The 26650-nt window shown below is 37.5% G+C and overlaps 2 protein-coding genes across 2 annotated transcripts in view; one reads left to right on the top strand and one right to left on the bottom strand.

Annotated features, from left to right (window-relative positions):
- The window catches only part of slc30a9 (solute carrier family 30 member 9), a 990624-nt gene that overhangs the window by 368256 nt on the left and 595718 nt on the right, over positions 1-26650 (top strand). The window lies entirely within an intron of this gene.
- The window catches only part of atp8a1 (ATPase phospholipid transporting 8A1), a 338290-nt gene that overhangs the window by 74563 nt on the left and 237077 nt on the right, over positions 1-26650 (bottom strand). The window contains 3 exon segments of the mRNA XM_051928331.1: positions 3186-3296; positions 4406-4589; positions 11414-11586. Of these exon segments, the coding sequence (XP_051784291.1) occupies positions 3186-3296; positions 4406-4589; positions 11414-11586 (468 nt within the window).

Raw genomic sequence — 26650 nt, 5'->3', positions numbered from 1 at the left:
GAAAACTGTCATTTTCACCTGTCAATGTAGAGAGGATGGATACCAGCATGTACTGTTTTTTGACTGGTGTGGATGGTCGATAGAGTGGATACAGATCTTCATCGATCAAGTGCACCATTTTATAGCAGACATTGCAGATGCAGATGTCTGCAAGGATGATGAATTAGACCATTCTGAGTTAAATTTACAGCTTCATTCAGTAATCTTCAGCAACTTTTTCTTGTACTCATATCTGTCACGAACACACAAGCACAACAAAGAATGTGTGCAACTGTGCCAGCTAAAGGTGGGTTTCTCAGAATTACTCAACCAGTCACTAAGTCTTTGTATGATAATGGGTGAAAATGACAGTTTTCATTTCGAGGCCTCTTTCATGTTGTTTAAGGTACCATTGAAATGAATAAATTAAGAAATTATGAAATAAATATATAAAGAAATAAGCAGCAAAATAAATATATTTCATGATACATATAGTTTTTATGCTCACATACTATTTTATGGTTTTTATTGTCACATGTCACAATACATTTACATATTTATTTATTTAATTTTGTCCACATACAGTGTATAAAAATCCATTTCATACTGAACACAAATAAATGAAAACAACCACTGATCACATTATGTTGGCTTCAAACAAAAATCTTTATTCTTCCTTGAAAATGTGTTTCTCAGAATACAAATGTGTCCTGGTATAAATGTAATAACTGTAATATACATGCCACATAATATTACAGTTGAACTCTTGTTGATTTAGGGGGTATTAAATTTCCAAAATTCATTTAATCACATCTCCATTAGGACAAAACTAACATTCCAGTGACATATGGTAAATCGGTTTCTAACCAGAAAGTGAACCTTAAAGGTTAAAATTGTTTTATACAAGATTTGATTTCAGTTTCACTGATCTCCTGTCAAATTTAAAAAACTCAAGACCATTTACTAAATCCCATAATTCAGGCAGCTAACCCCAAAATCAAATAAGAACAGGTTTGAATAGTTTTCAAGACAATGAGCTTATTAACTTGAAGGACATTAATCTACCGATTATAATTGTTTTCCATTTACAATGAATCTGCATGTCTATATAAGAAACTAGACTTATGCGCAATTACTTAAAGTAAAACAAATGTTAACTTCTTAATTAAAAATTTCAATATTTTAGCTTGTAATGTGGCAAAAGAAGGTGTAGAAAGTTGGAGTTACACGTTAAAAATGAACAAACACTTTTGTCCTACACAAGACCTTTTTAAAACACAGCTGCCCAAAAGCATTTTTAAACGCTTTAAAGCACAGTGGACACATAAAGAAGGAGGAATTCGTATTTGATTCTGCAAAACTCAAGTTGATTTTTATGGCTGTACAGTAGCTTAGTGTGAGCATGTATTAGACCATACCCTATGATGGACTCCTACCCCATTCAGAGTTTTGGTGCCCAATTAATAATGAGATTAGCTTCTGCTCATTGTGACTTTTATATTGGAAAATCAGATTAAGAAAGTGCATGCACGGTTTACTATTATGATATAATACAGTAGGCAAATTAAAAAAAAAACAAGGTAAATGCCATTTCATGGTTACTGTAGCCACAGCCTATCCTGGCAGTGCTGGGCACAAGGCAGGAACTAACCAGAAACATGGCACTTGTCCATCACACAACCATGTTCAACCATACCAGTCCATAAAACTTTTCAAAAGGTTTAAACTCATCATTCATTATTGTCACCAAGCGTATATCTTAAAATATTCTTCCTGGCATAAGCTCAAAAAACAGATTAACAAATTGTGTCTATGCACATGGAAGACAGGTCTTTTTGTTTGAAATATTCTGAGAAACACTGCCAATGTCCTGATAGCCAAAGAGGTCAGAGTTGAACACAGAAGGCAGGAAAGGTAGGGTGAATTAAGAAAGGGCTAAATAGGAAGGCCAGGAGGTTTAGGTTTTGATATTTTCAACTCTCACATGTTTGTTGGTGTTTGCTTTGATAGTCCACCTGCTTTGTTAGTAAAACCCCTTTTTTGTTACATCAACCCTTCTGGTCATCATTTGGGTTCAGCGATGAATGAAGGTCCTCTATAATCCTAAATAAGTAGGTAAGTAAATAGGTAGGTAGGTAGTGCCTGTAATATCTGAAGGTCTTGAATTAGTTGGCTGATTAATGAATAACAATTCATTGACACAAATGGCTGACATACTGTAATAGAAGATAAGCTGCAACAGTTTTTTCATAAAAACACAGAAGTGCAGAACATGTATAAAGGGAACCAAACCACAGGTAATGAGACTTAAGAGCATAATACACCACCAGTCAAAAGTTTTAGAACAGAAGTTTTCAACTGATTAAATTTCATGAAAAACTGGAAAATCAGAGGTGTTCTAAAACTTTTCACCAGTACTTGTATGTAAGAAAATAAATATCTGGGGGAACCTGTTCATGCTCCTGACAAATGATGTGAGAGTTTAGCGAAAGAATAAATTGAAAGGTTTATGCAAAATATGAGTTCATTACTACTCATTACAACTGTGGCAGGAGGCCGGGGCCCATACCCGACCTGGATGCCCCTGCCGCATATGTTCCTGGGGGAGCAGGCATGGGAAACCCAATACCTCCCCCTGGACACTAGATGGCAGCCTCCCTGGGTTGCAGCGGTGCCTCGGACTCCACCATGGCTTCATGGGGGTTGGAGTGTTGTGCTGCCCTGTTGGATTCCAGGGGGTGCTGCAGCAGGAGCTGCTGGCTCCTTTTATTGGGCACCCGGAAGTGATCCAGGGGGCTGATCGCCGAGTTTCGGCTGCACTTCCGGGTGTGGCGAATACACTGCCCATAAGGGCTCAGGAGTCCAGCTGCAGCACCCCCTGACAGTGCCTGCGGGACCCAACAGGGCTGTACCCAACTCCAATTCCCATGGAGCCCTGTGGGAAACCGAGGCATCGCTCCAACACAGGGGGGTGGCCATCTAGCGTCCAGGGGGAGTTATTGCACCGTCCATGACTGCTCCCCCTGAGCATATAAGGAAGGGGCGTCCCGGCCAGTCATGGACCCTGGGCCGTACGCCACATAACATAAAAGTAACACATAATTGTGCATCTTCTCACCACATTAAAATATCGATATTATTATTTGCACATGGTGTAAAACCAAAGGAAATGTTGCATCAGTTCTCTTTTTCTGTTTACAGCTTACCTCAATAATATACAAGACGATATTCTTATAAAAGCAATAAAGAATGCATTTTGCCACTCTGTTGTAGTTCCATGCACCATGAACCAACAGCAAGTTCTTCAGATACTTAAACTACAAAGAAAGGAAAGCATGGGGTTAGATCAGGGTGATTCAACAAATGTAAACAGATGACTGAAATGAAATACATATTGTATTTAATAACAGTTAACTTAAAATCAAGGTCCTTACTGGCTGTGTACTCTGTTGGAGACAAGAGTGGACACAATCATGGAAGTTTCTTTATCTTGCTGATTAGAAGAACTGCACTAACCTCGTAACCCACTCTGTCAGTATGTATTTCACAGAACCCTTGCAGTTATAAATTATAAAAGAGCATTAAGCAGGAGGGGAGAATTAGTGATGTAGGGTTCTTCAAAGTAAAAAGAATTACTATTATAGGTTATCCCTGGAATTCTTCTAAATTCTTTTAACCTCACAGCAAAGCACACTTGACTTGCAAATTGTCTCTAAAGAATTATAAATGAAAGCAATTAATAGTCGGACAAAAATAGAGAGAAACTCAGTCAGCAACAAGACATCCTGCAAACCTGGTGAGCTTATCTTGATTTCTACTGACTCAAACAATAATACAATTATAATGTAAACAATTAGAAATGTTATTTTTTATAGAAAAAATTAGCAAGTTTTAATTTGAGTCAAAACATAGTTCATTCAGCATAACCTAATTACGGTAATGTCTGAGGAAGTCTACTGTAATGAGACAAAGCTAAGAAATGCAAATGTATATTTTCAGATATTAAATGCTGTCTCTTGGCAAGGTCTAGAATGCCTGGATCTCTCACACTGTTATCTCTAACCTGACTGGCAATTCATCCCACCCTCCCTTCCTCACTTTGGGGGTTGTGAGTCCACATGGCGGCTCCAATAAATCTATTTCTGGTAAACATCACTCCCAGACCTAGCTTCAGGAGTTGGTTCCAAATTCCCTTTTGAAGACAAAATCTACTTGCACTTTTTTTTTTTTTAACTATTACGAGAGCAATTTTAAGATTGCTGTTTGTTTGGTCCCTTTACTCCTCAGACCAGCTTGCGGTAGGTAAACTGAAAATATAGCTCTAAGTATCAAAATCCAGCATATGCTACAGGGATTGACTTGAAGAGCTGGAAATTTGAAATAGTAGCCTTTTTGAATAAAACAGAAGAACTGGATAAAAAGTTACCTGAGCTATAGAGTAATCAGATGAGTTTGCAGCCTGTAGACCCTCATTTCCACTAATGCCAACGCCAACATGAGCAGTCTGGATCATCCCCACATCATTGGCTCCATCTCCAATGGCCAAAGTTATCACTTTAACTTGCTTCTTTACCATCTCAACTACTTCAGATTTCTGAAGAGGAGACACCCTAAAAATAAAACCAAAACAGTTCTGTATGTAACACAAGCAAAAACTCCATATTCCATTGGAAAAACTCCAGCAAAAAAAATAAAATAAATAAAGCTAGAAAACCTCTACAAGGACAGAATTACATAAAAGAAATGCTACTCAAGTGATGCAAGGGATTAAAAAAATACATAAGGTTGAACATCAAACATTAACATACCATCATCTCAGGTCAGGATATAAAATATAGAAGCAAATATTTCAAATATTTAAAAGTACATTTAAGATTCTAATCTTTCCAACAGCCATCTGCCAGATAACCTTTTTATTGATGTTCTGTCCTTTAATAAAAAGCATTGCATATCACAAAGATTTATGAAGTAACCCAGAATACTGTTTTCATCCCACTCATCCCACCCAAAGCATTCAGAGTTAAACTGTTCACTCTGAACAAATTCATGAAAAAGCCTGGGCCTCTAAAATTCTTACTTTGAAATGCTATTTTCTGGCACTCAATTTTTTGTTTACATATGCAAATATAAAAAAAATAATTAATTCAAGTGAGGCTGCATGAGTGAATAGGCTACACTTACACCTTCACTTTCAAATCAAATGTTTCTTTCACCCAAATGCAACAGGAGCCAGCAGCTGACTGTAATTAAATCCAGGTAAAGTAACTTCAAATGTACGATGAAGTTTAAAGAGCAGCTAATTTAAATGAGCTGGCCATGTTAGCAGTGTACGTGCATACAAAAATGTAGTAGAAAAATAGCCCTTTTGTTTAATAACTTCTCTTTAATAATTGTGAAGAAAAGCTTATACAGACTAGACTTAATCATGCTGGCTAAAACAAAAGGAAACATACTTCATGGACGGTATATAAAAATCAAATGTAATTTTTAAGTTAAGTTTGTTCTGAGTCTGTTCACAATCAAACAAATCAGTAATCATTATTTGACTTACATAAAGAAAATATTTGACAGGCAAATACAGTATGTCTGGCAAAACATACAGAGGCTAATTTTAGAAATAACAGATATTATGACAACACATTATTTTATGAATGATAAACATTTATTGCACTTTGCCCTTAAAGAAACAGGACATGCTCTTAACTGGCTCAAGTGTAACTGGAATATTAAGAGAACAAGAACACTTCCAAATGAGAGGGTCCCATCCCATCCCATCATTCTGCCCAGTTTAGTTAGTGGACAGCTACTGTTTTTTGGCCCTTCAAGGTGCAGTATACAATGTAAAAGCATGAGTGATAATACAGGCGTACAGGTTTTTGAGCCCCCGCACCCCGCCTTTCAAGATTTGTTACCAAGAAAAATAAGATATAATGTAAAAATGTGAAAATAAAACAATTGCTATATGAAAAGTAACTCAAAAAATGCAAGATACCGGTAATGATGTTACAACTATTATACCTTTTAAAGCTAGTTAAAATAAAACGTGTTTACTGAAGAGTTTATTTTGTTATGGAGATGGCAGGTTTAATTCTCTCAATGGTTATAAAGTGCTGTAAATAACCCCTACTGGAAATAAACTTAGTTTAAATACACTTAAAGGAACAGTTGTCTGTTTTGACATATGGGCTTATAACATTTATACAGGCCTCTGTCGCCACCTCTTACTTTTTTCATGTTTTATTACGTAGAATTTTAATATTTTGATGTTTTTCCACAAAAAAAATATAATTTTTTTAAACAATGTAAAAGTCTAACTGACTTGTAGGATTCCAAACAGTTTATGAACCATCCATCTACTTTTAAACTTGCTTAATCCAGTTGAAGATTTTGGCTGCTGCAGTCTATCTTAGAAGCATTGGGTGCAAGACAGAAATCATTTCTGGAAAGGTTACCAGTCCCTCACAGGCCTCACACACACTCATCAAAATGGGGCTAATTTAGACATGCCAATTAATTAAAATTTGGGGGAAAATCAGGGTACCAAGAACAAAAATCATAGAAACATGGGGAAAACTTGCAAACACCACATTGTCCATCACTATCCCATGAATCCTGTGAAGCCACTACACTAACCATGTTCATTTTAAGGGTTACAGGCAACAATTTTCCAAAAAGACTTTTTTTTAATGTCAATAAGGTCTACATCCTGCCAACAGACATCTGCTATATTTTCTTCTTTGAAACTTAGAGGAGGTGGGAGTAACAGCATTTTTTGATATTGGTGTTTAAGACAGGAAATAAGAAGCAGATCACTAGACTAAAACTGTTGTACCTTAATGGACAACATTCACGCAATTGAAGCTGCCCATTGATATTGACATTACTTTCTACAATGCAAAATGTAAACAGCAAATTCTTGTTATACAACAAACAGATATAAAAACAAATGGGGTATGAACACAAGCTCAGGTAGATACAGGTCAAATTCCATTAGAACAAAGTGCTTGGTACTAAAAAACCAATTTGTTGTAATTGAAATTTCACCATAATAGAATTGGAATATAGTGTGGTCTTTAAACACGTACAGTTGACAAAGCTGTCTGTGAAATGCTGAACTCGATAGCAACATCTATTCTCTTGTTGTTAGCATCATTGGCAAGAAGTTCCAACATTTTCTGTAAAGTAAATTGCTACCGTCAGTGCCAAAACCCATATGGATTTTCCCGCTTGTTGTCCGGAGCACATGCCCCTCGAGTTAGCAAAACAGTGCCCCTCCGTGTCAATACCACAGACAGGGATGAGGGTGCACCGGTCCAGAGTGTGTGTTGCTTTAGTTACAACTTCCATAAACAGAGCCCCTCTGGTGATGGCATCCTGGGCTACTGCCTGGGTCACCTAATGGACTGACCAGCTCTCTCTGACTGCAGCTGTTCTTTTGTAAGTCACCTTATAAACGAAGGTCACATTTGAAAATAAGAATCGTTGGATGCAAAAAATTTGCAAGCACAAACTTTAAAGATGCATTTAAATGCAACAGTTTGTCTTTTAAAGATTATGGTGTGCGGATGTTCATTGGGTAAAATCTCAGTAAATTTATGAAACACTTTGAAAACTGGTCAAGTAGCATAAACACGAGGGAGGTTTAGCAGTCGGCATTTTGCTGAGGGGCAAGCCAAAAATTAATCCTCAATCTGATGGATGTGCTGGCTATGGCAGACCTTCAGAGATCCAAAAGTACAGCTGAAGTTGAATTTGATTGACAGTTAACTCACCACCCGGATATACCCACAATGTCTCTTGTCTGCAGTAACCCTTCTTGAGCTTTGCTTTGCTGCACAAGAGTATCGGCTGTAGACACAATCCAATTAGCTATTCAAAGGAGTTCCTGAATCACGATGATTTGGGCTAAGGCCTGGAAAAATATATATGTTTTGCTGCCATCTCTTAAGAAAAATGACTTTGCTTTAATTAATTTTCCAGATAAAATGGACTTTGCTGTATTGAGGTTTTTTTAACATTAGTTTAATGGGAAAATATATATATATATATTTGTTAAAAAGAAGATTTTGTTAAAATAGAGGTTGTTCTAATGAAATTAGACCTGTATTAGGAGTCCAGTGGCTCTCACTCACATTTTAAGACAAGAACAGGCTGGCACTTTTACACATTAAACAAAATATTCCAGATACTCTGGACCACCTCCAGTTTGCTTATCATTACACCTGATTAAGAGATGATACCTTATCCCTTGCACTTCACACCACCTTAGCATAGAAGTTGCTATGCCAGAAGCTGATCACCAAGCTTCTAGACATGAGACTTAGTGTCATCTTCTGCAAGTAGATTTTGAACTGCATAACTGTACATCCTAGCATGTGCAAATTGGCAGCATCTCAACACTGATCCTCACCACACAGTGGTCTGCTGATCTGTGGAGGTGGTGCCACATAGTATGGTGGGGGCTGAGTGAGACAAAGAGCACAGCTGACATCCCCACGTAAACAGTTAATAGAGTTCTCTTTAGCTGATCCTGATAAGAGAGTCTGCTTCTGAGGGTACTTGTAACTTAAACATCACAGGATTCTGACTGATCACTAAGAGGTACCTATATCAGTGAACTGGCATATCATGTAAATCTGTGAACTGAGATGGCTCATGGTGTGAATCTACAGCACCATATGAGCCGACGCTCTACTTCTTGTTTACCCAAAGCAGGGTGGTCAGACATGGCTTCAGCTCCATAATTAAAGGTGCTAAAGACATAACCATTGGCCTGATCACCAAAACTGATAAAGGATCTAACAAGTAGTCTTCCATATTCTCCTGTACTCACCCTCTTTCAAACTCAAAGAAAGTAGAAGAAATAAATTGTTTTGATACTGATCTTCAAGACAGTAAATTTGAAGAGAAGAGATTTGCCTTTTGACATTGTGATGCCAGATAAACATTCTGTAAAGTTTAGCCAAACCAAGCACCTAATTACATACTTCATGAAGCAGGGTTCAGACAGAACACCCATCTACAGTAGAGGGAATGCTGTGGAGAGGATCAGCAGCTTTACATTTCTTGGAGTGGCAATTATTGACTACCTAGAGTGTGTCAAGATGGTTCACCAATGCCTTTACTCCTTAGACAGTTGCAGATGTCTTCATCTACCAATGTCGATATGTGCACACTGGAACCAATCCAAAAAATTAAATATATATATATTTAATTTAAATTTGGAGGTTCCTGCGCACAGGAAATCAAGGGAGATGGAAGTGAATTTCAGTTAGCCCCAGCACAATTTAAGCACTGGTTCACTAACCTGTGAGAGACGTGCAAATGAAAATTGAATTGTACTGTGTATATAAGACTGTTTTATTGTGAACTTACACACGCCATAAGCAATCTCATTTCTAGGATTTGAATTGTGGTGTCTACCTGTGTACAGCAGCAAAACCTAACTGTCTGGATTACAATGAACCTCAAAAGCAGTTTCTCATCAGACTGAGCTAAAGGAGGACTTCCAGCCTTGGTCAAGCAGATCTTCTGAACACTGCAAGCGGAGTTCTTCTTTGTGACATCAGCTGAGATTTCTCCTACACTCAGCCTCCGCCAAAGCCTCTACAAAGACAAACATTTGAAGTAGAACTTGGATGGAGCAATACAGTAATCCCTCCTCCATCGCAGGGGTTGCGTTCCAGAGGCACCCGCGAAATAAGAAAATCCGCGAAGTAGAAACCATATGTTTATATGGTTATTTTTATATTGTCATGCTTGGGTCACAGATTTGCGCAGAAACACGGGAGGTTGTAGAGAGACAGGAGCTTTATTCAAACACTGCAAACAAACATTTGTCTCTTTTTCAAAAGTTTAAACTGTGCTCCATGACAAGACAGAGATGACAGTTCCGTCTCACAATTAAAAGAATGCAAACATATCTTCCTCTTCAAAGGAGTGTGCGTCAGAGAGAGAGAGGAAAGCAAACAAATCAATAGGGCTGTTTGGCTTTTAAGTATGCGAAGCACCGCGGCACAAAGCTGTTGAAGGCGGCAGCTCACACCCCCTCCGTCAGGAGCAGAGAAAGAGAGAGAGAGAGAGATGAGAGACAGAGAAAAACAAGCAGTCAAAAATCAATACGTGCTCTTCGAGCTTTTAAGTATGCGAAGCACCGTGCAGCATGTCGCTTCACGAAGCAGCTGCACAGAAGGTAGCAACGTGAAGATAATCTTTCAGCATTTTTAGACGAGCGTCCGTATCGTCTAGGTGTGCGAACAGCCCCCCTGCTCACACCCCCTACGTCAGGATCAGAGAAAGTCAGCGCAAGAGAGAGAGAGAGAGAAGTAAGTTGGGTAGCTTCTCAGCCATCTGCCAATAGCGTCCCTTGTATGAAATCAACTGGGCAAACCAACTGAGGAAGCATGTACCAGAAATTAAAAGACCCATTGTCCGCAGAAATCCGCGAACCAGCAAAAAATCCGCGATATATATTTAAATATGCTTACATATAAAATCTGCGATAGAGTGAAGCCGCGAAAGGCAAAGCGCGATATAGCGAGGGATTACTATAGTATACACCACAATAAACTCACATATACCTGACCAAATCAGATCTCCAGTCAAAGTTAAACTATACATCCTCAGGAGGTGAGGGGAAACTCTAAGAACCCTCTACCCCAACACACACAATATACAAACTCAAAGACAACACTAAGCGTCAAGCTATAATTATGTCACTATATACAGTATGATAAGTGCAGCTTTTCAGTAGTTAAGATAGGTATATCTTTAAATCCTGCTGGACATCAACAAATGCATTCAGAATAAGAGACACTTGGTAAGAGGATTATTAAACTTTTCAGTGTAGATTTAAAAAGGTGAAGTAATGTGCTCCTTTGTGGAAATCAGTGCAAGGCAAAACAGTTGTATACAAACTGCTTACTATAACTGAGAAAAACTAGATTGACATGTGCAATATTACTGAATCCGAATTTTTAAATAAAATAATTTCAAAACTTGATCTGCTGTTTTACTGCATGTTTTACTGTACAGCATGTTTTACATTAGGCAGAGCACTGTTAACACATACAAAAACACAGTAATTTATTCCTTTTTCAGTTAAAATTATAATTAATTTCTGCTTTACAAATAAAAATAATGTATGAAATATAATTTTAGTCCTTATGAAAGGTAATAATATATGTTTTTCAACAACAAAAGTATGGTGTTTGTGAGGGGATTTCAATATTGATATTTTTATTTGAGTTTGAGAAGAACATCTGTGACTAATGTCAGAGGAAAGGGGATCATGTAGACTACAAAACACATTTATACAGACTTAAACCCATAGCAATAATACTTAACAGTGAAACACTACAAAAATATAAAAGGTAAACTAAAGAAGATAACATAACATGCTGTATCTAACATAGTCTTCAAAATGATGACTTACCTGCAACAAATTACAGCTTTGCAAGACAAAGCGAGGTCAAGAAAATACTGCCGGATCCCAAAAGTCAGCGCATATTTTAATGTCTTGCCATCTATGATTAGTGCAAAGTCATTGTCCTTTCGCAAGGCATCTCCCAAAGTACCGCAATGGCGACTCAGCGTTTCCCGTGTTCCCTGTAGTCGAAGAAAAAGATAATGATAAAACAGTCAATATGCTGCATATTTAATAAGAGCTGGAAGTAACTTGAGTTTTAATGAGAAAATTATAATAGAAGACGAAAACTTAAAAACACAAAATGGATTTTAATGAAAAATAGTGTGGATTATTAGTTTATCTGCAAATCTTACTGTTTCAAGATAGCCACTTAAATATAACCCTAAACAGATATTTAATAAATAATTAATTGGAACTCCTAGGTGACCAGGCAGAGAGCATATTTTTAACGTATTTACTTTATTCCACATTACAAAAGTGAAAGCTTGTTTAGTAAGATATTTTATGACAGGCTTTTGTCTGATTCTTATCCTGAGATCTGCATTGTTCTTATTTAACTTATAGAAACATGACCTGCAAATTGTGCTGAGCCACAAGCATTGTCAAATAGTAGCAACTCAAAGAATACTGGCTAAAATGCGAAATGCGAGGTTACCAGTTATATGTTGAGGTGCCACACTAAGGGTAGTTACACTGAAAATCAATTTTGAATATTATTTTTTATTCCACAAATAAACTGGACCTCGGTGAAGTCACCACTAACTGTGTATGAATAAACTGCCTATTAACTATTTTGTGTTTTCCTTTTTACCCAAAACAAGTATTAAAAAGTTAAGCGTAACTAGACACCAAATTAAAAATATTTATAAAATATATAAAAAAAAAGTTGCATGATTACGTACTAGAATCACCTAAAGAAAACATGAAGACTAATTGTGACTTTAAAAAGGGTTAGGCATTAGAAAAAAATGAAAACATCCATTAATTAATTTTCTGAAGCTGCTGTTCTCATTTCAGGATCATGGGAGATGGAATTTCAATCAGCCACAATTTGCATAAGACACGCATCAACCCTGGACAGGATATAAGACCTTAAGAAACAGGGGCATGGCTGCCGGAGAGGGTGGTGGTTTAGTACCCATCCATCCATCCACCCATTTTCCAACCCGCTGAATCCGAACACAGGGTCACGGGGGTCTGCTGGAGCCAATCCCAGCCAACACAGGGCACAAGGCAGGAACCAATCCTAGGCAGGGTGCCAACCCACCGCAGGACCCCAATGAAAATCTGTAAAAATAAACTTTCAGTGTATTTTGACCTCCCATGATATCCAAATGCCACTGATTAGAAGCATGCCAAAGGACTAAAGCTCTCAGAATCCATCAAGTACACTCTCTTAGCTATTACCTGACATTTACCAACATCTCATCTAAACAATTTTTAAAAGTTGTCAATGAAGGTCCAGCTGTAGGCTCCCCAAGTGTTCTACTCATTAGAACTTAGAAGGTTCAGTTTCCTTCACTTGTGAGTACAGGGCTCATTTATTTAGCTGGTTTCGACTGCACACGTTATATTTCTGCCATGTCTTTTATGAATCATGTGGACCAGCACTGCATGTAGTACTCCAAATGTGTTTCAAAATTACGGTCCTCAACATATATCCAGTTTATATAATATAACCTAACATTTTATTTGCATTGTTCATTATTTTTACACATTGCCAAGGCAATTCAATTGTTGCGTCAGCATAAATCTCAATCCTTTTTCCTGCAATTGGATCAGGCAATGAAGTGGAACTCAGAGAAGCTAGAAATAATCTCTTTGCTGGCATCAAAATTGCTAAAAACATGTATGTTCAGAAAACAGATGCATTCTTCTCCAACAAAATGACCCATATTGCACGTGGTAAGAAACGCAAGTCATGACAAACTACAAAACATAATCCCAGATGTCCCCGTGACAGCGATGCTACCTTATCCAATTGGACAAATGATGTTTATATACAAGTAGATGTAATCAATAAAGAGCTATCCCAGACGTTTGCACTTCACCAGATGATCAGGTGTAAGGAGATCTCTCCACATAGTCAACACATGCAAAGCTGCTGGACCAGTTGACATATCTGGTTGCAGCTCTGAGCACGCGTTAGCCAAGCAGCAGATATCTTTATTGACATCTTTAATACCTCTTTGGCTTACACCACTATTCCTACCTGATTGCTACTAGTGACAAGAAATCACAAATAACGTATGCCCATGCCAATGACTGTGCAATGTTTTGAAACACTAGTTATGTCACACATCTAAGCCAGTATGTCTGACATTAACAACCCATTTCAATTTTAGTATCACTCCAACAGATTAATGAACAATGCCATATCAAAAACTTTTCCACCAGGAAAAACACACACACTGTATATCAAAACGCTGTTCTGTGATTTTATTTTAGCTTTCAACACTATTATCCTGTATTAACTTGTCTTTAAGCACAACACACTGGGAGTGAACATCACACTCTGCAACTAGGCCTTAGATTTCTGACCGAAACACTAGTACTGGAGGTCCCCAAGTGGATGTGCTTAGTCTACTATTATAATCAACATTCAACCATTACAGTGTTTCTAAAAGCAACAACTACTTCAGTCATCAAGTTCCACAGCTTCAAAGAAGGTGGAATAACAGCGCCTTTACTTTCTGAGGAGACTGAGAAAAGTCAAGTCTTTCCCAAGAATACCACTGATTTAACAGATGTACAACAGAGAGTGTCCTGTCCAGCTGCATCTCCATCTGGTATGGGAACTATAGAGCATCAAACCGGAAAACACTAAAATGGGTTGCTAGAACAGAGCAAAAATTGCAGGGAATCCATTACCTTCTGTCCAGGACATGTATAGTCTAAGAAGCAATGGAAAGGCTTTAAATAATATCAATGACCCCACACAGCCCTGTCATAGGCTATTTGATGTCTGGTCATACTGTCGACTGTATCACAGTATGTAGTCTATCAGCATCAGACACCACAATCTTAAAATGGCATGCTCACCCCTAGGCTTCACTCACTGGTTTTATTTTAGGAGCATTGACTGTTAAATGCTAATTGTCACTGGCCCTTCTTGTCTACTGCACTATGTTGATTACCACAGTGGTGCTCTCATTATGTCCTACTAGATGTGTGTGGCATTCTGTTGTTTTTGCAGCATGGTCACTTGTATGTATGATACTTTTTATTACAAAGATCTTCAAGTAAATGTGGTTGCATGTTACTACACCCTTGTGTGTTACAGAAATGACAAATAAATTTACCTTGAAATGATTTTTGAAGCAAAAATTAAGATCAAAGGTAAAATAAAACCATAAGAGTAACATAAAACTATCAAAAGTCTTTATAAGTTGCATCATTATTTCTAAAAAAAACCCTACTTAATAAATTATGGAAAATGTTGAGATTAGAAGCTCTCAAAGAGCTTTGATGCCAGTCTGAATCATTTTCATTTGTCATGCATTCAGTACACATTACACTGTGCCTTGTAACACGGAGTTAGAATGCAAACCTTAGAAGTACAGAAGGACTGGAATATGGAAAATGTGAATCTCCACTGAATGGAATATTATTTAACATTTGTGAGTAATGAAAAGTCATTAAGAATGTAGAATGTACGTATCAGAGTGTCTTAATTTATTTCTACAATCTATGTCTCTTTGCAAAACATTTTAACTGAAATGAATCATTAGCTTTATGTTTCAGTCTCATTTACTTGCATCTGATTTCAAACCAGTTTTTCATTGTGAGCCAGGAAAATTCAAACCTGCCACATGTGCTTACAAATACTTCTATTGCATCACAGTTTAAAAGGTCACTACATCTTAATTATGTAAACCAGTATTGATGTCTTCGTGGATTTCATTTGGCAGGTAAAGGATGAACAGCAGCTCTCTTATTAACCTCCTAAATTGCTTTTTTTCATTTAACTTCTACACTCCTTCCTTGGTAAAACCAAACACAAAAACTGAATAAAAGCACCATTTATTGGTGGTAGTGGAAAACCCCGTCTGGCAAGGTTACGACAGAGGAATATGCTGAAATCAAGCTCTTACATGAACACTTTCATTTTATTTTACTGACAAGATTGAACCCCTTAATAAATTATGAGGACACAAAACAAATAGCCATAAGCTGCTCCTCATTAACATTATGGACTCCCATTTCACCTCAGGTCTTTGCACTGCTGAAGTGTTGGTAACAAAACACGCTGGTGTGATTGCTGATAAAAAGTAATCACTCAGGCTTAATGAGGACAGAAGTACTTCTGTTGCACCAGCAGTCTAGGAAAGAATACGACTAGCAGTAGCTACAACAGGTAATGACTGGAAATCCATCCAAATTCATTTTTCAGCAGAGGTTCCTATTGTGTCTTCCTAGCCTCTGGTACAAGGCAGTAGTCAATACCGGAAAATACTTTGGACCAATGTGAGAGTCACTAATTAAACTAAAAAATTGCTATACATCTCTGTGCAGTGTTGCATATTAAGAGCTTGGCTTAAATACTTGTGAATATGAGAGCTTCATTTGGTCTTATTAAGTATTTACAGAAGATTCAAAAGTCTCATATTTAAGAATGCAATACTGAGAAACATATTATCAATAACTTAAGCCGCCAAACTCAGGTTATTTTTGTTTGCCACATTGCACAAAAGTACATAACAACTTTATTGGTGCTGTGTAAGTGTTTATCAAGAAGCATTTGCTAAAGTCTTGTTAGATAAGTGCATTTGACTAATAGAAGCATTACAGGTGGTACCTAATCTGAAGTATTAATACGTAATTAAGTATTACAAAAATGGTATTAAGTTATGTGTGGCAGATTCAGTTTCTTGATCATAGTGGCTAAAGAATCCCCGTGAACAATAGCTCTTTCCCAGGGTGTTTAGAAAGCAGAATATTGCGACATGTTACTCTTTAGTAAATCACTATTTCTGTTTCTGCAGAGCAGCTCAACCTATGCTAGGAAACAACAGGAGCTGTGAGGTAAAATGGCCTCATTAAGGTAAGAAGCAATCCATAAATATAACACATGACGCTTTCAGACACTTTCCACTCCTAGGCTAAAATAACTCACTTAGCTTACATTGCAAAGTTGTTAAGCTCAGCTAAAACCTGATATTTGTATAAAATGCACTATTTGTAAAGGTTACTACTTACGAGTATTTATTTGAAAAATAAGCATTTTATTAAAAGTATACAGTACAAGTAAAATTTTAAATGCTTGTACTTTGTGAGAAGGGATACGTTGCCAAAGAGAAGGGCACCAAAAGGATGGCTGGAGTGGCAGCACACTGAGCCCACATTCCTAAACCAAGAGAAGAGGGAACATGGTGTCCTTTTATAGGCAGAAATTGGCAAGTGTTGTATTACAAACGTCCAACCAAGAAGGTGACAGTACCTGTTTCAACTCTTAAAGGATTGGGAGTTTTGCGTAATTATGACTTCAAGTAAGGACACCTGAAAGACATGATACCTTAGGGGGAAAAGAAGGCCCAGGAGTGCAAGAAAATCAATAGTCACAACAGGGAGGCCTAGACTACTACTCCTTGAGCAAGAAACACGTCAGTCACTGAACCTGGAAGTAATTTAGTGGCTTGGCTAGAAGTGACCTGAGGAGGAGGTTTAAAGCTACCTTAACCCAGTGGCAATTTAGTCAGTCAGTCATTATCCAACCTAACACAGGGTCACGGGGGTCAGCCGGAGCCAATCCCAGCCAGCACAGGGCGCAAGGCAGGAACAAATCCCGGGCAGGGTGCTAGCCCACTGCAGGGCACACACACACCAAGCACACACTAGGGACAATTTAGGATTGCCAACACACCTAACCTGCATGTCTTTAGACTGTGGAAGGAAACCAGAGCACCCAGAGAAAACCCACACAGACACAGGGAGAACATGCAAACTCCACGCAGGGAGGACCTGGGAAGTAATCCCAGGTCTCCTTAATGCGAGGCAGCAGCGCTAAGCCTGAAAATAAGTGTGAGAATTTATATGGTAGAAGGAACGAAGTGCACAGTTGAGAGAGAGATGGTGAGGACGAATGGGAGTGTCTGGGTGTATTTTCACAATTGATGAAGAGATAATCCATCCCAGCATGTAGACAAGGGCTAAAGGGTTTTCTATATTTATCTGTTTCTGTATCATTGTGTGTTCTCACAATGTTGAATGTGGTTATTTCCTTTAATAAAGACAACAGTCTTGTATATACAGTATTTGACCTTCTTGGATTTATTCAAGGTGTGGAAAATTGTAGTGAAATTCCTCTGCTAATAATATAAATGAATTCTATCGATTCTCAACACAAGCATTATCCTGGACTGGGCTCTAAAGACCTACAGCTATACTAGCTATAGCTACAAGGAACGAAACAGTCATTAACAAGAAACATACACATTACCTGGCACATCTGCACACACACACTAGGTCATCTTTGTTTTGCCCACCAACATACAGCAGTGCACAAAGTGCAAATTACCCAGAAGTGACTCACAGGAATATTTAAAAACTATTAAACTTTCCACAGAAGGCATTTCAGCCTGTCATTGAACTGGAAACCAAAAACTGTCTACCAAACAGCTCTTTGTTAGTAAAAAAAGGATTTTGTGGAACACTGCTAAAAAAACATAATGATACAGCACAGTCCTTTCACTGCTATATACCATTACGACTGGATACACATTTGTAGCTGAAGTTAAAAAAAGAAAAAACAAAGATATGATCTGCATTTCTCTTAAGTTTCTTTTAAAGAATTAAACAGGATGTAGCTACTGTAAGAAGGCCTAAATTGGATCGATGAATATTATGTAGAGGATAATCACTGCAGACTATGGAATATCCTAAAACTTATTTCTCACAGTATCTAATGTATTTCAAATTATCTTTTGCCTTATTCCACTTCACTTCTAACATATACTGACTTTGTATGAAATAAAAGCACAAACACCAGAAGCCCCCTTTGGATACCTGCCACTTGTAGCACTACAAGGTTAGAGCCATAAATGGCCATACTGTGGGAGTAGAGTGGACATTGTTTTATTTTTTATATACATTCCACTGTTGTCAGCAATATCTTATTAATCATGATTAATTTTTTGGAAATAAAATAATTTCTATTCATTTATTTTTATATTTTAATATTACTGTTGCTGCGGTGGGTTGGCACCCTGCCCGGGATTGGTTCCTGCCTTGTGCCCTGTGTTGGCTGGGATTGGCTCCAGCAGACCCCCGTGACCCTGTGTTCGGATTCAGCGGGTTGGAAAATGGATGGATGTTACTGTTGTGATATCATCATGGATGCTGCAGTTTTGTGGATTTGTACTCATGAGCAGCACCAATTTGTTGACTGAGATGCTTTAAGCTGCTAATCACAGGATGTGCATACTGTGTGATGTCACAATAATCACGCTATATTAGATGGACACATGAAGAAAGCAGTAAGCCAACTTTATGCAACTGAAGGAAAGACCTCACAAAGGGCATGCACTCAACTAATCTAAAATATGCATTTTAGGGAAATATTCTGGTTTACATTTTTGCTTCCTCTGAACTTCACCTATGGTTTTGTTTGTTAACTTTGGCAAATACTTAAATTAATTTTGTGTATTGGACCTTTGGTAATGATCACAACAATCACTGCAATCAAAATAAGCACAAGCTCTATGAGAATCTGAAGTGGAAAAAAGAGTCTAGAAATGGATCACATCACATTATACAAGTCATATATAACAAGTTGCATAGCAAGCTAAAGTTAATCACAGGATCATGACAAGGAGACAGACTTCTAGAAGAAGCCTCTAAAATGAGAAGCTTCTAGAAAGTAGAAAACCTCATGCCCCCAGAAAAGAAACCTCCACAGTGACAGGTCATGGGGGACTCACAGCCCAATGCAACAACCATTCTGGGCTGTGAGAGAAGCAGCCAAGGCTCTACCATCTTATTTTGGTGGGAACTTACTGCCTCTTACAGTCAACAGGCTGCTGTTACCCTGCTATACTGTCATTGACTCACACGACAAAGAATCTCAGTTCACACATCTGCACAGTGGTCAACTGCCGGAGCTCAGCTGCACATCCACAACATCTGGCTCAGAGAAACTCCTCAGTCAGCCAACTCCATAGGATAAACTCCTTAGTCAGCCAGATAGAGACTTTCTCTGAATTCTGTGAACGGAGCGCTTTCTATTGACTTTAGGTGAACTCTCTGTTAGCCCCCATTTTTTCTGTGCAGCGTCATGCCATACCTGCCTAGGGCATTTGGTCCTTAGAGAAAGGGAAAGGGTTGAGATGCCAGATGCCACCATCGGAAGCTCCAAAGTGGCCACCACTTAGCACTCAATCAAAAAGAAACTGTGCCTATCATTCTTGGACTGGGTCCTCAATTTGTTCATGTAAAACAACAAGTAAACCCTGGATTTTCCCCTTCATCACATATTTTCAAATCCACTTTCACATGACCTGAACCTAATCTGGCAATCATTATACTAATAACCGTGCCATGTAATTTTTTTCAAGTGTATTAGTAAGATTTGCTAAAGCATTTGTATAATTTCAAAAGAATGAGACCTAATACTTCAACTTTGAATATTCTGCTGGGCACAGACTACCAAATGTATAAATAAATCGTGATGAGGTGACCATCTAGTAACTGAACCTGGGCAGGAGGAAGCCCAACCAATAACCTCCAGACAAAAGAGAATCTCACACTTTCTACAGGAAAGGTCCTGCTTATTCTAGTATGGGAGCACCATGGCCACTAGGGGGTGCTACACACTACTTATATGCCCATCTTTCTCAATTACAGAAAATAATTCTAATATCTAAAAGGAAAAATATTGACTGTTGTATGACTGACTGTACTGGAAATGATGTGTAAAAATTGCACCTTGATCTTCTATTTTAATTGCTTGTTTCATCTACAGCAATAAATATCAAAAATCACATTCTAAAGCAGGTCACAATTTTAATGTAGACATAATTAACAAAGTCCAAACAGACAGTGACTAGACTGATATTTGAATTCACCAATAGTGTAATAGTGTGCTTCAAGAAAATAATTATCTAAAAAGTGTTTGTGAATATCCATGTGTGTACACACAAATTTTCCAGGGTGGGTGGGAAGGTATGTACTGTATGTCCAGTACTTCCATATTAATCATATACTACTGCTTGATATCTATTATTTACAGTGGATCTGGCATCATGCCTTAATGTACGTATTCATGTAGAGCGAGCTTTGTACAGGTGACTGAATTATGCATGTGCATACACTGAAGTGAAGGTCAGTGCAGAAAAATTCATTTGCACTAAATCAGCTTGGCTGCTGTCAGCAATGAGCACAAATTGCAACAGTCAATAGCAAACACACCACAGCAATGAATTCTAGATGAAGCCATAGTTTTTATAACATAGCACCTTCACTATTTTCCAGCCTGAAATAAGCACTTCATTTCGAATGTTTGATGAATCATTTGCAATGTCATTTCATTTTCTACTTTCATTTATTTAGTAAAACACATATAGTATGGTGCATTCAGTTGTTTGCCTTGCACCAGTCACTTTTTTATTTTAATATTATTGTTGTCACAGAGTCATTTACTGTAGTTAGGTAGCAGTACATAGCCTGTTTGTTTTTGTTTGTAGTTTTACATAAAAGGTTATGCTTTTTACAATCATTCAGACACTGTTGCAAGGGAAATTAGTAAAAAAATTCAGAACACAGTTTGGTATTTGGTTAATTTTGAAACTACATGGCAGTGGTGGGTTAGATAAATGTACTTGCAATACTTTCAAAATGGGCAGCATAAAAAAGGAAGTCCACATCCCCTGCCCCAAGTAGTTCTTTGGAATTAGCTGATGCCACTGCAATATATGACTCTAGAAACAGCATGCATTATGTATGGTGAAGACGTAACTTGTATATACTGTATATACTTCTAAGCAAACATTCCACTTTATTTCTGAATTAAACATTGAGATTTTGTATTTTACTAAGTGCTATTTTATGTTTAATAAACATTAAATGTGCAAAGAGATCTGAGCTTATATATGGGAGTACCTCATTCTCTTGTTTGGAAAGTATGAAGGCGGACATTAATGATGATTCAAAATTGGTTCAATGAGATTATGTAAAAGATAGTGCCCAGTGATGGACTGATATACCATACACAGTTGGTTCTCTCTGGTGCCAAGGCTCAGCTTCCTTGTAACTTTGTGACTGAAAAAACAGTTTATGGTTTTTCTTTTAAAATATTAAATTCATTTCTTTAATCACCCTGCATGTCACTCATGTTCAGTAGGAAAACTCAAAATGAAAATTAAAATTGAAATGAAAATCACTTAAATCTTGTTGACTGACATATGTACATCCTATTTCTAGTCTATTAAATAACAATCAAAGTTAATATTATAGGAAACTAAAAAAAATGTGATATCAAACTGTAGACATTACAAATATTTTTTTTATAACTTGACTCCCTTTTGACCTGAACTTGACTTTTTGTCTGACCAGGGAAAAGCAGGAACACATAATAGATGGACTTGAATATTAAATGCTAGATCATTGTCAAAAATCTGTGAAGAATCGCGAACATCCAAGTGACATTAGGAGTAAAAATTTCAAACAAAATGTAACTGGGTCTAATATAGTTTGCATCTACAGTAAAGAAAGGGGCCATCAAATACACGGCACAATATTAAACTGCAAAATTATGACACTTAGTTTATAAATAAAACGCCACATACTGTATATGTTCACTTTGAAATATTGCTTGAACAGACTCCTAAGGGATACCAGCTAGATGTATGCAAAAAAAAAACCACAAGGTAGAAACAGCTAACTGTGTGGAATCTTTGACGCTCTTATCTAGCTGGCATAACAAACCACTGAAACATAAGCTAAAGAAAATATTGGGAAAGCATATCTTTAATTTTCACTCAGCTGCGAGAGAGAGAGAGAGAGAGAGAGAGAGAGAGAGAGAGAGAGAGAGAGAGAGAGAGAGAGAGAGAAAGTGTGTGGCCACCTGCCTGAGAGCTAGAGAGGGACACAGGCATATTGTGTCACTGCTGAAAGATCACCAGGAAATGTAGCGCAGCTGTAAGCAGTTACTTCTACATCTGAATACATGTTTGTTGCAGCAAAGGAGTAAATGCCTTTAACCTTGCGGGACCTATTAGTGCACACATGCTTGGAGTTTTTCTTTATTTTTTTTTTTAAACTGCCTCTAAATGTCCGTCCAATATCAATAATACTGGATGGAAAATTCAATATTTTTATTACACTAATGATGTGAATAGAATTTTCATATTTATTTATTTTATAGCAATGATTGTGCTCTTCCGACAGATAAATTTGGTCATTTGACAAAATGAATTGGTACCAATGATAATTAAGCTCAACTACATGATTCTGAACTTATTTTGCAATATATCTTTTATCAGTGTTGTACAGAACAAAAACAGGCCTTCATTGTATTAGAAATCTAATTTTAAAAAACATTTTTATCTAAGGGTAAGAAATTTTCCAGTTGAAAAATAACACTTTGTAATGTAACAAATTCTGAATAGGTGACAGTAATGTAAAATGTTATTTGGCATTTAAGTTAAAGTTCTACTCTGTACTATCCTGGGGAAGCAACTTGAGCTCAAAAGACATACAATGCCTGAGCAAATTTATCAGGAAAGCCTGCTCCATCACAGTACGAACTCCAGATACACTGGAAGCTGTTGTGAAAAAGAAGATGATGGCAAAATTAAATTCCATGGTAAAAAATCTCCTCCATTCCCTCTAGGAGTCGCTCTCCTGGAGCACATTTCATCATAGGTTCATTACACCAAGGTGTGCTAAGAAGTGTCTTTGGGGTCTTTTTTGCCCACAGCTAATGCTTACTCTCTATGCCTCAGACTAAATGCTTATAAGTTCATTTTGCAATTTCTGCACAATATACATTATTATTTATTTATCAATTGATTGATTGTATTGTTTGATCTGTGAGTCTGTGTTTTTGTTTTCTATATTTCTGCTGCTGTATGCATTTAAATTTCCCACTGGGATTAAAAAAGTTTGTGAAATCAAATCTAAATGGTGGGATCACCCCAGCCTTTAATATCAGGAAAAGATGCCTGAGCTATAAAATGGTATCACAAAGGAGGACTAATTTTAAGTTTGTGTTTAGAGCATAACAGACACACACATTTAAGTAGTGAAAGGTAATCTGACATTTGGCGGACACGACAGATTGAACCATGCACTTGCAGAGCAATTACCATTTTTAGTCTAAAAATAAAGATAGGAGGTCAGCCAAACACAGCACCAACACCATCATCAAGTTTGCAGACGACACAACCATCATAGGCCTTATCACTGACAACGATGAGACGGCCTACAGAGAGGACGTGCTGGCACTGAGTAATTGGTGCCTGGATAACAACTTGTCTCTTAACGTCAGCAAAACCAAGGAGATGATCGTGGACTATCGGAAACAACAAGGCAGAGAACACCAGGCCATCTACATCAGTGGCGTAGAAGTTGAAAGGGTTAACAGCTTCAAGTTCCTCGGAGTAAACATCACCGAGGATCTCTCGTGGACCCTTCACATAGACAGTGTGGTCAAGAAAGCTCGCCAGCGGCTCTACTTCCTGAGGAGGCTGAGGAAGTTTGGCATGAATGCCAACATCACCTCAAACTTTTACAGGAGTGTGGTCGAGAGTCTGCTGACGGGCTGCATTACCATCTGGTATGGGAGCTGCTCTGCCAGCAGCCGGAAATCACTACAGAGAGTGGTGAAGGCAGCAGAACACATCACGGGCAAGAGTCTCCCTGCCATTGAAGACATTTACCTCCATCGGTGCTTGCATAAGACAAACAGCATCATAAAGGACCACAGCCATCCATCACACCAGCTGTTCTCCTTGTTACCGTCTGGCAGATGATACAGGAGTCTGGCTGCTCGTACTACAAGACTTAAGAACAGTTTTTACCACCAGGCCATTCGACTCCTCAACAGCAACACCTGAACACTTACATACACTTACATGACACCTACATTGCACTACTCACACACAAACTGTACCTGCATACACTCTGAATACTGACTGGAACATGCATCTGCACTTTATGGAATATGCATCTGTACTTATAAAACATTATCTGTGCAATAACTGTCATTTGTACTTGCTGCTCATTCAACTCATATTGCTCTATAACTTCTTTTAAAACGTACACAATTTATTTTATATAGCTACACTATTTTTAACTTGAAATTTTTTTTTTTTTTTTTTTTTTTAGCTTTATTGGATCTAGGCTGAGTGACTTGTTTTTCTCGTCATACACATTTCATTGTATGTTGACCCTGTGTTAACCTATATATGACAAATAAACCTAAACCTAACCTAAACCACATTTATTGAATGTATGGTGTGTATTTTTTTACTTAAAAAGAATGCATATTTAAACCCTAGATCTGCCATTACAATAGTTCCACTCAGTCTAAGGAAAGGGGAAAACTCATTGGGTGTTCCCTTCATCATTTGATTTCCTAGTCCTATGCAGGGTGTAATGCCAGAAAGTATGGGTCAACAGCCTATAGAACAGTAGAAGAGTTACTCACAGTGCCCCTAAATCCCAAATATCTGGAATACAGAGAAAGAAACTATTTCTTTAATTTATAAATGGTACTTCAGACTGAATATTCTAATCATTTGAGACCTTCGTTGGCTTTTCAACAGCTTTTGTAAGGTCCAGGGCACACAAGCAGTAGTCAAGAATGGAGGTCTCAACACCTTTAGAGTAATTCCCAACCACATTTGTGCAGTATCTACAAAAGCATACAAAGGTCACACTCCTTAATACCCCACTGAACCTTTGATTTGTTTGGTGAACAACCTAGGTTGCATGCAATTGCCCAGGGACAATTTCAGTGACTACAGTAGTTACTCATGGCCATAACATTTATTTATGTTGCTCTGTCATACTTTTCTTATCCTTCCTCTGCAACTACAGTATAAATGTTTGAGGACCTTCAAAATAAAACAGGTTGACCCAAAGAGTTAAAAGGGAATTTTACTTCTCTTTTACTAGAAAGTAGTCCAGACAGCTAAATGGTTGGTTTGCAGTCATTTTATTTTTTAGTTTTTTGAACGTGGTTGTAATTATAAAAAAACCCAATGTGTAAAGCTTTATATTATACCTGTATTTTAGATGAAGAATGATGAAGCTACAGGGACTTCATACCTGTTTTCAATTCAGGTCACTATATGCATTATCAGAGTTATCTATATGATAACATGTTAATGTCTCTGTGTGTGTCCAGTTCCTTTGAGCAATCTGATTGGTCAGTTTAACTTTGGTCTGATTGGTCAATTTTGCAGTGTTTGTTCAATTAAATGCGATCAAGACAGGAAATGCCAGGCAAGGCAGATTGACACATACTAGGATAGAAGAATGGAGCCTTCAAACACAGGAAAAATTTGCAAGAATATGAATGATGTTTTCACACCAGGTAATGGGGGTCCATCTACAATTGCTCGTAGTCAATAAGCAAACAGTAGCTGAGTGATATGCCTCGAAATGACAGGGTCTGGGGAACAAGCTTTATAGGAATGGGATTGAGAGAGAAAGTGCCAGCCAAGACACAGACACATTAAGATACTGAAGAAAGGTGTAGGAGAAATGCTGAAGGGTCCATGTAAGGCAATAGATTTCAAGTATCAAATATTTTTACATTTATTCTATTATCCGACAGGTAATGTAGGCAGTTAATTACAAATTATTATTCATATCTGAGTAAGCACCACACCAATTTATTTTTCAAGAAAATATGTTATTGTGCTTTTTTACATGGCTAAGTCCACCATTTACTTTTAGATATCACATTTTAATGTATATGCAATTATTACATTTATGCAGCTCTGAGAAATATTTAGTGGATGCTGATATTGGTAGGTCAGGCTCCGGCTCTGTGACACTAAAACTGGACTTGGTGAGTTTAGTAAATGAAAGGATGTGAATATATTACACAGCACTGTTAATGTCTATGCTACCCTACCACAGCAATACAGGACACTTTAGCAACATATTCTATCTTTTCTTCAGGAAAATATTGTCAGATTTAACAGATGTACCACTTTTTATTAAATTAAATTTTTGCCTTTATATATTAGATTTTTACTATGCTACATGAAAACTTGCTGTGGCAGTCAGTGTAGT

Source organism: Erpetoichthys calabaricus, chromosome 5 (genome assembly GCF_900747795.2).
Source record: "Erpetoichthys calabaricus chromosome 5, fErpCal1.3, whole genome shotgun sequence".
NCBI lineage: Eukaryota > Metazoa > Chordata > Cladistia > Polypteriformes > Polypteridae > Erpetoichthys > Erpetoichthys calabaricus.
The sequence above is the reverse complement of the archived record's forward strand: the minus strand, read 5'-3'. Positions and strand labels throughout refer to the sequence as shown.